At 43.1% G+C, this 15096-nt stretch overlaps 1 protein-coding gene and 1 long non-coding RNA gene across 7 annotated transcripts in view; one reads left to right on the forward strand and one right to left on the reverse strand.

The window, feature by feature from the left end:
• The window catches only part of CA10 (carbonic anhydrase 10), a 200606-nt gene extending 187984 nt beyond the window's left edge, over positions 1 to 12622 (reverse strand). The window contains exons 1-3 of one of the 4 annotated variants that reach the window (XM_038165424.2): positions 12359 to 12622; positions 11574 to 11716; positions 11228 to 11315 (exon numbers count right to left, since the gene is read on the reverse strand). In XM_038165424.2, coding sequence (XP_038021352.1) covers positions 11228 to 11288 — 61 coding nt within the window. In that variant the 5' untranslated portion in view covers positions 11289 to 11315; positions 11574 to 11716; positions 12359 to 12622. Of the gene's footprint in view, positions 1 to 11227; positions 11729 to 12358 lie in introns of those variants that run through there. The other 3 variants (XM_038165425.2, XM_038165423.2, XM_038165427.2) reach the window with 3 other exon arrangements.
• Positions 1 to 15096, forward strand: part of LOC106015885 (uncharacterized) — a 332132-nt gene that overhangs the window by 222096 nt on the left and 94940 nt on the right. Inside the window, exon 1 of one of the 3 annotated variants that reach the window (XR_011804087.1) lies at positions 2613 to 2850. The exons of 1 other annotated variant lie outside the window; for it this stretch is intronic. This is a non-coding gene — a long non-coding RNA (uncharacterized lncRNA). Of the gene's footprint in view, positions 1 to 2612; positions 2851 to 15096 lie in introns of those variants that run through there. One more of the 3 variants, XR_011804086.1, reaches the window with a different exon arrangement.

Genomic DNA, 15096 nt, shown 5'->3' on the forward strand with positions numbered 1-15096 from the left:
ATTACTGTGAAGTAAGGAAGTATTTAAAAACATGAAGACATAGAAAGTCCCAGTTACAAAGAGTAAGGAAGTTAAAATGGGAGAGGTAGGAGCACAAGTTATGAGAGTTATGTGTTTGTGTAGCACCAACTAAAACCAAAGTTTGCAGGTTCCATGCCCTTTGGTAGTCACAGCCCAAATACTTAAGTATGATGTAAATGTATTACAGAGCTTTATCTATCCATTTTTATAAATAGTGCAATACTTAGGTAAACTTTCTTACCACAGTATAAATTTATTCTTAACACCACAGATGAAGCCTGACCTTATTTAAAACATGAAGAACTTTTCAATTTATACACACTGACTATGCTACCACCTTCCCTCAGCAGTAGAGAGGCAATGTTTGGTTTATTTTGGTAACACACAGAGGGGTAGAATGAACCACAAATTTTTTTACATATTCCCCATGAGAATCAGCTTGACTAAACTCTGCTTTTGCAATTTAGACCATCCCAGGTGCTTGCACAAACTTGGCATGAGGTTTACCCAGGCACCACTGTTCAGCACCCAGTATTGCGGGTCTTCCCTCATCACACAACCCAGTGGTGCAGCCATCCCTCCAACAGGCACACAGACAGCACCAGAGCCCAGGTCTCTCTACACAGGATGTCCTCTTTATATCAGTACTTGAGGTTTGATCAAAATAAATTAAAAATTTGTACTGGAAAAAAAGTGGAACAGAAAGTCACACATTAAAATGATTGTGTACAGTCACACATCTCTTGCTATTTTTGTTTTTGTTTACCACAGTCTAGGGGTAATCTATTTACTGTTGTGAAAAATGGTATCTGTTTCATTCAGGGCATCCATATAGAGAGAGGTAACTAATTACAATGCAAATAATTTTAATTCTGATTGTACTCTTTCTTGCTATGTTAGTCATACTAGAAGAGTCCACGTCTTGACTTTACCACACAAAGAACGAATACGATTTTATCTAGATCAAAACTATTTTCTATACAACTGCTTAACTTAATCAGCGATTATGAAAATTTCTGCTCATTTTAGCTGGGCATTTTCAAAGATTTTGCATTACTTGTTTATGATACCACTGCTAGTCCTTGATTCAGCAAAGCACTTAAGCACATCCTTATTCTGTTATTTTACACAATTGCATATTAAGACTCAGATACAGCAAAACAATTAAGCATGTCTTTTACGCTTTGCATTTTGCTGAATCTATGCATTAATGTATAACGATAACATCTAAAAAGGATGAATAAGTTTCTAGCTGACAAGTATGAAAACATACTAATGTTACCTAATAAAGGTAAATCATATTATTTATTACTCTATATTGCATCCTGTTCCACAGTGAGCTAAATACCTGTGACTCTAGAGCAAAGACACAATTACAGACTGGCAAAGATGAATTGTTAACACCTTGGAGAGAGCCAAGGGCTTTACTGAGGATAAAAATTATGCATCTGCAGGTAACTTTAAATCCCACTTGCAATTACTAACTGCCTCAGGATCATCTGGGCAAATGAGAGAAGACTGGAGTCCTTGTAGATTACTTTGCTTTCCAGCAGGCATGAAAACTTACTACAACAATAAGATACCACTTATAAATATGAATATTAACCAAAAAATAAAAAATAAATGGTGAAGCCAGGTGAATATATTGGAAAATAAAAAGCAGGAGTTAAGACATCATGAGCAAAATGCCCTGGGATGAGGCCACAAAAAATAAATTCACATATATATATGCACAGCATATCCAATAGCTATAGAGCAGTAAGTAAGGGAATTGGTTGGTCTGCCGATATCATGAACTCCAAAGAAAATGGGGGCCAGAATCTGTGGTGCCCTCAACCTTCGGTTGTTGCTTATGCCAGCACAAGGCAGATGTGAAACATGAAGCATGCACATAGGTGCTGCACTTTGAGGAACCTGTTCGTTACTCCTAGTCACAATAAAAACTTAAAAGAGGCCAACTGAATGAATGTTAAAAATTTAAGCAGAATTTAAATAACATGTTTATGGAAGAACCTTGTAATACAGTACTGAATTTTACCCTAGTAATACACTAATTCCTGGAAAGCATGCAAACCAATTTAAGTTAAACTCTAATTGATGTGATTCTTAAATACACCATAAATGTACTTCCTCATATCTTCACTTCTAGTATTATGAAGAAAAAAACTACCTTGTAATGGACAGGCAGAGAGAGGAGGAGGGATCCAGACCCTGCGAGAACACACCAGGCCCCACACCATGACTGTTGCACGAAGTCATACAAGTTCAAACATCAAGGATAATTATGGTCTGAATTTTTGGGTAGACCTATGTGGAGCCAGGAATTGGCCTCAGTCATCCTTATGGGTCCCTTCCAACTCGGGATATTCTATGATTCTATGATAAATTTAGCTGAAGCAAACTGCATGAGGCAAAGGAGCAGAAACTACCACAAGTCCTTCATAGAAACTACCATAGCCCTTCAAGTTTTAGAAGTTTAGAAATGGTTATTTTATGTTTCTTGGGGGCAGATTTGCCTGGTTTTCATCATCCAGCTGCAGCCGTCCCCGTTCTAGTAAGAAATTGAGAGGCAGCTTACTTAGTATGTACCTCAGAGACACTGTTTCCAGAAGTTTCCAGAAGGCATTTGCAAGCACAGGAAGCGCCACAGGGGGCAGTCACCGGCCTGTGGGGCACTGTCCCTGAGGTGAACAGCAGGTCCAGGGAGAGCCACACAGGGCAGCCACCCTCCTGCCATCACCGGGCACAGCTGTGGCAAGGAGAGGAGACATGTCCCCCAAAGAAGGTACGCTGTCAAGCTGATTAATCCAGTCAGCGAGGCGAGGTGAGGTGAGGAGCGGCAGGGCACACATGGCTAAGGGGCAGGCGGGGGCTGAGGTTAAAGGCAGTTCTGAGCCACAGAGGCACCAGACGTGGCTTCTCTTGCCACAGCACTCTGAGCCAAGGCTACACGGGTGTGTAGGGTCAGAAGTGACGTGGAAGGGACAGGCAGATTCTGGGGGTGTTGGGGTGAGGCTGCAGAGCCCATGGGCTTGCCCCCCAGGGCCTGTCAGCACCTTCTATCCTGGCTCCGGCACCCACAGGCTCCCTCAATTCACTGAGGTGATTCAGTGTCAGACCCTGACCAGAAACACGGTTTAAGAGTAATTCTAGTGCTGCAAAGTGGAAGTGAGAGTGAAAACGAATTGTAATTAAATATTTTTATTGCTGTTTGGTGACTTGTCACACAACATTTTACCTCAGTTTCTCCTTTGTGGAAGTGTGACCAACACTACTTACTATCTGCAAATTCTTCTAAGGTTTACCAATGAACCACACCATTGTTTTTTCTTTTTTATTGAAGTACAGCCCAGTATCTTCCCATCCATTACTTTCATTCTTGGAAAAATCCAGACTGCACAATCCCATTCAGACAAATCTGTTGGCAGTGGATGTTCACACCCTCCCAAGCATCAAACACCTTTTCTTTCAAGCAATAGTTGCCCTTCCTTTCCATAACTAACTGCAGCTTCCCCTATGGGATATTACATACCTGCAAATGGTATGGCTTTCCACCCATGTATGAACAAATAGCTCATTCTCCATGAAATTTCATTTTCAGAGGACTGTATATTAAAGTATTACTATGATTTACTGCCAGCATGCACCAATCGTCAGTACCGCCTTTCGCCTAAAGAGAAAATTAGAATCAGTTTCTTTTTTTCTGCCACAGTGGCAAATGCAAATTAACGCTCCTTCTAGCAGCCCAAGTATGTCACTTGGCAAAATAAAATTTAGCTGTGGCAGTAGCAATCCTTCCCACTCCTTCAGTTACCCAACTGCCAGAAGAGCCATCAGGCAGTTTGCTGGAAGGCATGGTCATTCCAACGTCACTTCAAACGATGCAGTTTTCCACACTCAGGCGCACCAAAAGGCCTCTCAGTATTGCTCATTATCTTCCAGCATTAAAAAGGCAAATTATGGAGGAGTCCTGCTATGCTAGTCTTTCTACCCGTGGCAGAACAGAAAAACTCCATTCTGAGGACTATTCTTGAAGCAGAACAGGGCATTATAGTAGTTAACAGTAGGAAAGAACTTAAATTGGAAGCAACCCACAAAACTGACAAGATGATTTTGCAAAAAAAACCCACATTTCCCTCTAAATCCATCTACTCAAACATTACTTCCAAAAGCTAGAGATGTCAACACATTTAGAGCTTAGCTTCCTCCTGCCTGCATGTGCTTAAAAGCCACTTTGGACCAGACAGTGCACAACTCCATACTTAAAAGCCAGATGACAAACATAGGGTATTCTGAGCTTCATCAAGTTAAGCACTTGATACAGAAAGTAAGAAAGAATGTCAGAATGAACAGATAACATTAAATCTTATATATATATATGCAAGTATGTCTTATATCTTATATATAACATATCTTGTTAAAAAGTACATTCTAATTAGTATTTTTTTTGTGAACTACAGCTGCTGTGATATTTTTCTAGTAATAATATTACAAAAGATGACACTGTGGGACATTTACATTTAATATTATTTTTACTACAGAAATACAGATCCACAAATCTAAACCACGAGTACTTTTGTATGGAAAAATACACCAAACAGTGAAAGCATCTTTTGTTTAGTTCTGCCTATTGCTTTCATTGCCCTGTGTCTGTGTGAACTAATCACCAATTATTTTTCAAGACAAATAAAAGATAAAAGAAAATATTTTAGGGCTGTAGCCCCGGATAGAGCTGTACATGGCACCCCATTGTTCTCAACAGCAGCACGGAGATCTGCCATTTAAAGCTTCTCTCATTGTCAAGCATCAAGTTTTTGAAAGTTGTAAGGCCCAAATCTCATTAACACTAAAGCCATTTATAACATTTTCAGAGTTACAAGGTCTTCTAAAGTGGGTATAAATATAGGTTTCCTTATGCCTTCTTACCTCAACTGTCAGCTGCTAAGTACTGCATGAAAACCTTTCCCATATTGATAAATAACACTGCCTATGACACAGCCAGTACTTGCCTGTATCACCAGAAAGGTTACTATGCACAGAACATAGGTCTAAAATGTTTCAGTCATCTATTTTTTATGACAACAATAACTTCCTATTATATCTTCAAGACCCAGTGGAATTTCATTGGAAGACCCTTGATAGCTTTTTAACAATCAATGGTTAAATCTGCAATAAAACATTCTACTTTGAATTCAAATGTAAATAGTTTGGGCTATAAATTATCCTATTACCCTTTTTTAAAGAATGTATTTCCTAATTATTTAGCATTACTGTTTCAATTTTTCTATCACAATGGAATTTTGTTCCATTTCTTCTCCACTGTATGGACAGGCTCTTCTGCACCTTCTGTTGGCATTGGGGGTTGGAACTACAATGATCTTTTAGGTCCCTTCCAACTCGAGCCATTCTATGATTACAATGCAAGTACAGTCATACTAAACAATGTTGCCGCTAAACAAGTCATTAAAAACTTTGATGCCTATTTTCTATTCCTCCCAACATGATGCATAGTTAAGATGAAAGGAAGATAGGATCAAAATAACACTTATCACAATATGTCAATGTTGTCCATAACTGTCATCTAGTTTTGTCTAATGCTTGAGCTGGTAATAAGATGATGATAAAACAAGCTTATATAGTCTTCTATTAACAGCCCAGATGGACCAATCTTCCACTTCATTCTTTGCCATGTTAAGTTTAGCAATAAACAATTGGTAACGGTGAAAACAGCAGTTCACTCCTCATCTAAATGACAGCCTATCAGCCAAGTGGGAAAGCAATGCTTTGACCAATAGCAACAAATCAGAAAAACAGCCTTTTATCATAGGCAGAATTCCTTGTTCATTGTTATACAAGGAATATTCATAATGCAGATGGCAAGCCCTTTCAGTCCTTGCTGAATTCAAAGTCTAGCTGTAACAGACTTTAAAACGGAAACATTTTCAAGGGCAAAATTTCTCTCTAACATCAGCTGTATCTAAAAAGACTTAAAGAATACCTTTAAATTGAGAGTGCTTATTTGAGTTGGGGTTTTATTCCTGTTTTAAATAATTTTGTTTTGGAGGCTTCGTATCTAGTTCAATTGGATTACCAATGAGGCAACACAATGAGGACAAGAGGTCCCTTTGAAAACTGGATATATTCATCACTGAGATTTGGAAAACAATAGCAGTGATTACCAGTTTCTTCCCCTCAGTTTATTGGATGGAAAATAGCTCAGCATAATATGTGCAAAACTATTCATAAATGTTCCCTTCTACTACCTTTACATAGGCTAAAAATATTGGTGTTGTTTTGACACTTTAGCGCCTATCTGGTCACGCTCTAGCTGTAAAACTAACAACAAAAATAGAATGATGAAAAACATAGGACACACGCACACACACACAAAAAAGTAAAGCAGACATTTATAGGAGACTACAAGGCTATTTCCATAGAATTTTAAAGCAGAAACATCTTCACACCTTTTGAAAAGGCGGCAACATCTCTGAAGTGAGAAAGCATTCAAATGATAAGAAACTGAGAGTCTTTGGATACAACATATGGCCTCCATCCTGTGTTTGAATGTGAGCAGGAGGATTGAGTCCACGTGGATTTTCAGTAACATCAACAAACCCCATGCAAGCATGAAGGTTTGCCCACACACATGAAGCTGTGGAGATAGGATAAAGCAGAAAAGAATACTATAGTGGATCGGGTGCCAGAAGCTCTTAGTCACCAGATGCACCAGGCTGCATATTCCACATGCCTGTGCGCCTAGTGATTGCTTTCCTCTCGCATATATATGTGCTATGAATAATTCCTTCCCCTTGGATTCGCATTTCTTAACAAAAGTGCCAGAAAATGCTATTTCTGTGACATTATTTAAGAATAATTAATGTGGTTTCAACATTTTTGTCCAAACATAACAATGAAGCATTCAGCATTAGCTACTAATGGACATGAGAGCCTTGGTATTCTCTTCTACAAGCACACATGCTGCCTTGAATTATCTCCAGTTTTATAAGGGCAGGAGAAGAAGAGTTATCAGACCTTACACATCATCATTCAATAGCTAATTCAAACCCTGGCATAATTTAGAGATCCTATAGGACATCTCTGTGTTATGCCAGGTAATAAGAGCTCAGAGACTGAAGAAGCAGCAAGATGGAAAATGAAGTGCAATTGTGCTCCAAGAACACTCATAGACCTCAATGCCAGGAGATGCTCAATACACAGGAGATTCCTTGATACCCAGAAGTTTTTTAATACCATCATAGTTGTTCATGAGATGTGATTTATGACTCCTGTGTGTGCTGCCAAACAGGCTGAAGCAGTTACATCATAGAAGGGATGTGCCCCTACCTGACTTAGGATGACAGCAAAGGATGAAAATGCTTTCAAATAATGAGAGCTGTAGGGCTTGCACGAATTTCATCCATATTAGTTCCCGCAAGCCAAAACAGTAGAAGGTAATATATCAATTCATAGGAAGCCACAAGGATGTTGAACATGCAGGTTCTGTAAATCATTTTGTTGATGGATTAACAGAAAATGTACATAGATATCTTCTTAATCAATGCCTACTATAGTAGCACTTCCTTATTTAAATGAAGTACCCTGCAAGGGTTTGAAAACAGCATTCTGATTTTTATCATGAAATTGCTTTTTAATATGTAGAATCACAAAAAATGTTCATTGTTTATACAAATGACTATGCAAGCAAATGTGGCAGCCATTAAGGGATCAAAAACATCTCACCTACAGCTGAGAACACTGATGATAATTAATCTGAGGTAGTATTCTCATCCAGGAAGGATATCTTGGTCATCATGCCAACAACTATAATTCTTTTTCTATACAAACAGTATAGTCCCCATGCTATGATTATCTGCATCTTCAAAGGAACAACAACCAGAGGGTCTTTTTTCAGCATTCTATCTACAGGACATCTTCACTTCAAATACCCTGTGTTCTTTTTATGCTGTGCTATCATAAAAAGGAACAAACCCTCGAAAATCATAATACAAATCATGACTAGTTTTCCTCAGAGACTACAACTCAAAGGAATAAATACGCATCATGACATAGAAGGAAAGAGAGGGCTTTCATTTCTTTCTAAAGGACAGAAATTGTTTTCTTGGTCCTTCAATTTATTCTTATTTCTTGTTTGCATCTGTACAAAGGAACTAGACTATCCTTTCAAACAAACAATTTCAAGTAGCAAAAGCCTTAATTCAGTGTGTCAAGAGAACAAAAATATTCTATTTACAAAGTTCACTGATACATCATTTCCTAAACATACATGGTAGTAATTAAAATATATATATATATTTGTAAATATCAATACCATTTCTTCCAAACCAAGCAATCTAACTTACACACAGGTAACTGACCAATAAATAATATGTTAGGTATCAAATATTTTGAAAACATATATACCTCATTTTAATAGATTAAATTGCTTTCCATATTCTAAGTACTCTGAAGATACTACCAAAACTTACAGTCTTAGAAAAATTCACACAAGACAACAAAAAGCCAATTGTGCTATATCTTCATTATTTAATCTAATGAAGAAACAGTGTAAGTACTACATTCAGCACAGTTTATACTTAAATGTCATGTAAATACATACCAAAAGACAGTGTGACATTACATCAAACCTATCTTTAATAAGTAAGTTTACTAATAATGATAAATTACTCATAAGCTAACTTAATAGTCAATTCTGTTCAGTGACTTAACACCATCCCTTTGAACAGCAGCCCTTAAAAGGCCCTAATCCAAATATCCACTGAAATTAGTAGGAAGGCCATCACAGGTTTAGATACACACTGAATTCAGTCTTTGCTAATGTTCAGGAAAGATCCACGCACAGAATGGTCTTCGTTGCTGAAACAATTAACTCACTAAGAAAAGAAAAATGCTACCACATTCCTTAATTCACATTCCTGTAATTTGTAGCAATGTGCTCGAATAGTGTCTTTTTTAAGAAACATGTTGAATGAACGACCAGTGCTGAAGTGCTAAAAATACATAGTTTCTGAAAACCTGTGTTAAGCTGCAGCAAACCTTGAGAGGCTTCATTACACTTTCTCTTACTTAGACTGTTATCCAGACATCCCAGCTATATAATACGCTACAAAACGTAGTGTAAAAAGGATGACAGATACAAAGCATTAGTGCCAGTCAGATATCTACAAATCTTAATCCTTTTCACCAAGATGACGAAGGATTCCTGAAAAAAATAAAAATCCCTAAGAAGAAAAAAAGAAGGGCTAAATGCATGCATTCATCCTGTGTGTGGTTAAAACAAATTATCTGAAACCACAGCTTTAACCATAAAGCAAAAACATCCCGTCATTCACTTATTCAATGTATTACTCAAAAAAAAAAAAAAAAAAAGAGAAAAAAAAAAAAGAGAAAAAGAAAACAGGCTGTTTTTAATGCTAGAGGGAGACGGAGAGTGCAGAGAGCCCCTGCAGGACTGATCCCACTACTGGTTTCAGATGCCTGGGTTCCCATGTCTGAAGGTGAGAAAAGGAGGGGGGAAGGTTAGGAAACCCTGGCAGCTAAATGCGTGGCATAAGGACCTGCACAGAATGGGACAGCTTTTTTCTGTCTTGAGATATTACTGTCAGAATGGCCAAAAAAGGGATGAGAGTTTGTTTTTCAATTCTCACTGTGGTACTTAGAGAAGTGCCTAATTTGAAGGGAACTGTACAGGTGGCATATCATGCTGAGCTAAATAGATAAGTGTGAGATTTAAATGACAAGAGGCAGCAGGTTTTGCGGTTCTAAAGAGCGAGAAAGAGAATTATTCTGATGGTACCAGTGGGCACAAGTGGAAGGTCAGCTTGGGGTGCTGCCAGCGTCACCTGGGTGGCTGGTGGCAGATGGTGCCGGTCTGGAGGGATAAAAGAAGGACTCGCGTACCCCACAGGCTGAGAGCAACAGAATTTGCTCAGGAATACAAGAAGTTTTGGGGCAGGCGCAGGCAATACAAATTAATGTAGATGCTGCCACCCCAAATGTCAGTACCAGTGTCACCGGTCCAAGGGCTGCAGGGGTTGATCAGCTGGGCAGTGCTGCAGAGAGCGCAGTCAGGCAGGCGCTCTCAGGGTGAGATGCTGCAGGCGCTGCTGGGCCAGGCCCGTGTCTGCGCGGTCCCAGGGGAGCTCCGGGGCTCCCTCTCCCCAGGCATCTCCAGGGGGGAGTCTGTGATGCCCACCAGGATGCCCCATTGCCCCCCTGCAACGTTCTGCCTGCTGTTGCTCACGTTCCCATTTCTGGACTTACGCAACAACTCGGGGGCAGCAGCCGCCTGCAGGGAAGCGGAGCAGCAGGAGCCGCAGGCAGCTGAATCCCCATGGGGCTCCCCAGAGTGTCCCAAACTAGAAAACTGGCCACCTCCCCTCCACTGCCTTCCGCAACATAATTATTCCAGCATGACTGACATGACAAATTAACAAGGCAGCCAGGGCTTTTGCAGCAGAAGGGAGTGTTTTCCCCCAGAATAAATTGTTCCAATCCTTTACGCTAGACACCCGGCCGTGCCTATTCATTAATTGGACAAGCTCTGGTGACAACTGAAATTACCTGATTTCTACATACTGGAGAGAAAGAGAGCATTTCAAGCTTAACATGAGAAGCCTAAAGCTGAAATCCCAGCCCCCAAGGCGTTCTTTGGATGGGGTTATTAAAATTAAAAAAAATCATTTTAAGAGCATAGGCACAGCAAAGCTCCCGTTTAAAAGCAGAGGCACGTTTGTTAGTATCATTCCTCCCTTTGCAGTCCCTGAACTGTGGCAGCAGAACATGACAAGTCTGCCAATGAACCGCAAACCTTGTAAGATCCACAGATCAGCCGAGTTTAAGAACTTCAGGAACTATGAAATTCTGAGATTACTGCGATGGTGGGATTAATTATCACAGCCATTAGCGCATTAGGAATTTGAAGCATCTCCTTAACCAGCACACCGTGGTTATTTCTTGCAACCAACGTATCATAATCACGAAACAGGTAGCGGAATTAAGGGGGGCATTGGGGCATTATAGTTGGGGATTTCTGTCACGTTCCACACATGGTATGTTGTTCATGCATTTTTTTGACTACTGTTTTGACTTGGATGTAGCTGTACCTCTTGCCCCTTGCTAAGGGAAGCCCTGGGAACCTGAGGGGTATTTCTCCCCCATGCCCGCCCTTTCGATGCCGGTTGCGTACCTGAAATGCAGACGATGAAATTCGCTTGCAGAAGAAAAAGCACCTCCCAAACAATTTCCATCCTCCGATTCTCATGCCAAGTGCATCCCTCGGCGAAAAAAAATAACAAAGATCAATATCGCAGTTTGAACGATCCCAGCAATTTTCCTTTCGGACTTGCAGCCTGTATTCCCCAGATGTGCTGACAACACATGTCCGAGCTCTCTCTCTGTACGGCTCAAGCGAGATCCCTTCCCTTCCTTCGCCCTCCAAAAAAGAGCACGAAGCCGACCGCCAGCACAGGGCTCTTCCTCCACGAGCGAGTAAAAAATCCACCAGATTTCCCAACAAGACATAGACCACAAACCCCAACCGATCCGGTCCGGAGAGCGTCTCTATTCCAGGGCGGCCAGACGCGAGTTACCCCAAACTCCGCACGGCTCAGCGGGGCGCTGCCAACATGCCCGGGGCAGGGAGGCGGCGGAGGGAGAGGGCTTTCCTCTCCGGCTGCTACAAAACGAGCGGAAAAAGATTAATACTCGCTGCAACGCCTTCTCCCGCCCCTAGAGCCCGGGGAGGGCAACCCGGAGCGGCAGCCGGCTCGGCTCCAGCCCTGCCGGGCTTTTTCTGCAGTCCCAGCGAGCCCAGGCGGCTTTCCGCCGCCCGACTGCAGGGGTCGGGCTTGCCCCGCGTACGGGGCTGCCCTTCCCCGCCTGGACTGGCCCCGGACCCGGTCCTGGGTCCCCCCCCCGGGTCGCCCCCGGCTGTCCCGGTGGGGCCGGGAGGGTTACATCGGCTCTGCCCCCCCGGCGGCTCCGGGCTGCCCCAGCGGGGGCTGCTGCGAGCAGCGGGGGCTGGTGCGCAGAGCCGGCCGGCTGCGCTCCTCTGAGGCTGGCGATATTTTCAAACTTGTTTAAACAAGGAGGAAAAGGAGAGAACGCCAAAAAATAGCAAACTTCGGGCGGGTTTGGCGCTGGGGAGGCGGGCAGAGCGGCCAGCCGGGAGTTGGCGAAGTGCTGGCGCTGCAGCGCGGCTGAGCGCATCCCGCACCCGCCGCGCTCCTGCAGAGGCACAGCCCCGCTCCCCGGCCCCAAATGAGCAGCGTCCCCTCGGGGTGGAGGGGGGGGGATAGGGGGACAACCTCTTACTTACCCCGAATCCTCCCGCCGGTTAGCTGGCTCAGCTCACCCGCTGCGCCCCCGTTGCCCGCGGTCCCGCAAGCGAATCGAGGTCGGGCTCGGAGCCGCTTTGCCGCAGCCGCCCCCCGCCCGCCCCCTCGAGCAGCGCGGAGGTACCGGGGCCGGCCGCCCCCCCCCCCCGGCCCTATCGCCGACTATTCGCCCATCGCCCCCCGGCCGGGAGCGCGCTGCGGGATGCCGCGGGGCGGCAGCGCCGGGCACGGCGGGGGCTCGGCGCGGCGACGCGCACGGGCGGGGGGGCGGCGGCGAGCGCGGGGCTCGGAGGAGGCGGCGCCAGGGCGGGGGGGCTGCGGCGGGCACCGGGCTGCTACGGCCGGAGGAGGCGGGGGGGGGGGGGGGGGACACATAAAAGAAGGAAGGTTCCAGGTCGCATCGGCTGTCCGGCTTCCCAGGGATGTTCTAAGAGCTGCTGCTCACTTTGGTTTAAATGTGGATCCATTTTTTTTAGTAATTTTTTCTTTTTTTTTCCAAAAACAAAACAAAACAAAAAAACAACAAGGACACCTGGCTTGGGGAGGGGTTGGGCTTCCCCTTCTGCGGAGATGGAAACCGGCACGGGGCTGGGGAGCCGCGGGGCAGGGGCTGCCCCTGGCAGACTCGGACCGGAGGGACAAGGGGGGTCCGGGGATGCCGGCTCGGGGCAGAGAGGGGCACCTGGCTCTGCTTCCACTGCGGGAGCCTTCGTGAGCACCGTGTGGCAGAGGGAGGGGAGGGAGGGAGTTGCTTTGGGCTTCCTACAGCTCCCCCATCTCCTGGCAGGTACGCAGAGGTCGCATTACAAATCCTCCAGCGGGGGATGCATGCATAATGCAGTGAGCATGGGGTGGCTTATAAACAGCACTCCAGCCCGGGGCATGCTTGTAAAATGCACCTTTGCCTGGATTCTAGCAAAATGGGAATGCCTGGATCTCTGAATGGGGAAGGAGAGGATCTTCAAGAGACGAAACCACAGCCTGGGTTGTTATTTTCATCGGCTCTGAGACATGTGTAGGAGTCATAGGTTTCTTCATCCTGACAGTATTTAATTGCGGTAGATCAGGTTCCTTGAGTGATTCAAAGACCCTGGATGGGACAAAATCACCAGTATTTGAAAGGAAGAACTGGACTGCAGGTGCTTAGTAGTCAATATAAATTCCTGTACTCGTTTTGCCAGGTAGCGTAAGTGCTCTTTGCACTGCAGCAGCCTCTGCTGATGTTTACTGTTTCTCTTCTGATGGGTTAAAAGGGACTCAGGATTTTAACAAACTGTTTGCTGTCATCTGGGCAGTGAGACCAGCTAAGTGAGGCTGGTCAGGAGCCACTGTCATTCAAGGCTCTAAGGACAAATGACTTAACTTAAAGAATTCCCATATTGTTTTATGGATTTTCAGTAAACAGTGGGACTGCGTAGGAAGAGGGATTTCTTTCCTTGGTGGGATTGCAGAATGCTGGGTTTAGTTTGAATACTCAAATTGAAGGAAGAGAGAATTAGCTCTCTTTAGTAAAATTAATGTATAGGAGTTAGAGAACTGGGGGCGAGCACGCATTTATTAAGGATGTCACAATATAGATATGCCTTTGGGCACCGAGTCAGTTGTCCAGAAGCACCAAACCAGTATAGATTTTTAAAGAGGTTGAAATATGATTTGCATCTGGTTCTTGAAAAGTTAATGAAATAAGGACTGCAGGGAGCCCTTCTGAATCATTCCTTTAGGATCACATTATCAAATGAAGACTCCAATAAGCAGAAGAAACAATTATTATTGGACCCAAGACCTTGTTTGTTGAGTATTTTGTGTTTTCAGAATCACATAAAATAGCATGCAACTCTTTTTTATTCCTTTTTTAAAAGCCAAGTTAACATTTAGTGCTCTGGCATTATGAAAGGAATGAGTGTCACTCTCGTCTAGACGTATTTAAGCATGCCTTAGGAAATTCTCTCCCACTGATGCTCACTAAAGTCCTTTACTCTAATAGATGAACATTTCCCATGGAGTTGGCTGTAAATTCTCTTTCGGATTTTCCCAATTCATTTCTCACAAGAGCATCCCTGTCCAGAACACAATGAGACACTTATCTTTTATGTTCATACTTACACAGTCACCCTTGTTCCTAAAACAGTGCCCTTGAAATTATGGCATCATATGTGAGGAAATGAATGTCTCAAGCAAGTAAAAATTGCTGGATCAAGAAGCAGGTGTGGAAGGCTAGCATGCCTTTCAACTTCTGTATTGAAATGACCTGCTGTAAAAGCATGTGTTGTCCATTGAGCCAGCAAAGAATCTGACTGGTAACAAGAGAGAATGCCAAATCCTATGCAGCAAGCTCATATTTAATTCCTGTTGATGTTAGTGGAACTTTAGTATGAGTTTAATGACAGGAAAAATAAATAAATAAAAAGTAGTTGATGCTGGCTGCTAGCAGGTAGCCCAAAATCGCAAATTAATGTTTCTTCATCCTTTAAGTCTGGTATGTTCATCCTATTCTCCTCATGTAATCCTTATGTTTATTTCAGTGGCCTGAGATAAATAAGTAGTTTGCATCTTAGACCAGGAAATCTAAGAGGAATGAAAGGCAAGTTGAAAGTTTTTGTCACCTGGAAAATACAGTAGTGAGCTCAGAAAATAAATACTTAAAAAAAAATATCTAGATAAATAGTAATGAACTCCTTCTGCTGTCGTTCACTTTCTCTGATGTTATTTGACTGGCAGT

Source organism: Anas platyrhynchos, chromosome 19 (genome assembly GCF_047663525.1).
Source record: "Anas platyrhynchos isolate ZD024472 breed Pekin duck chromosome 19, IASCAAS_PekinDuck_T2T, whole genome shotgun sequence".
NCBI classification, from domain to species: domain Eukaryota; kingdom Metazoa; phylum Chordata; class Aves; order Anseriformes; family Anatidae; genus Anas; species Anas platyrhynchos.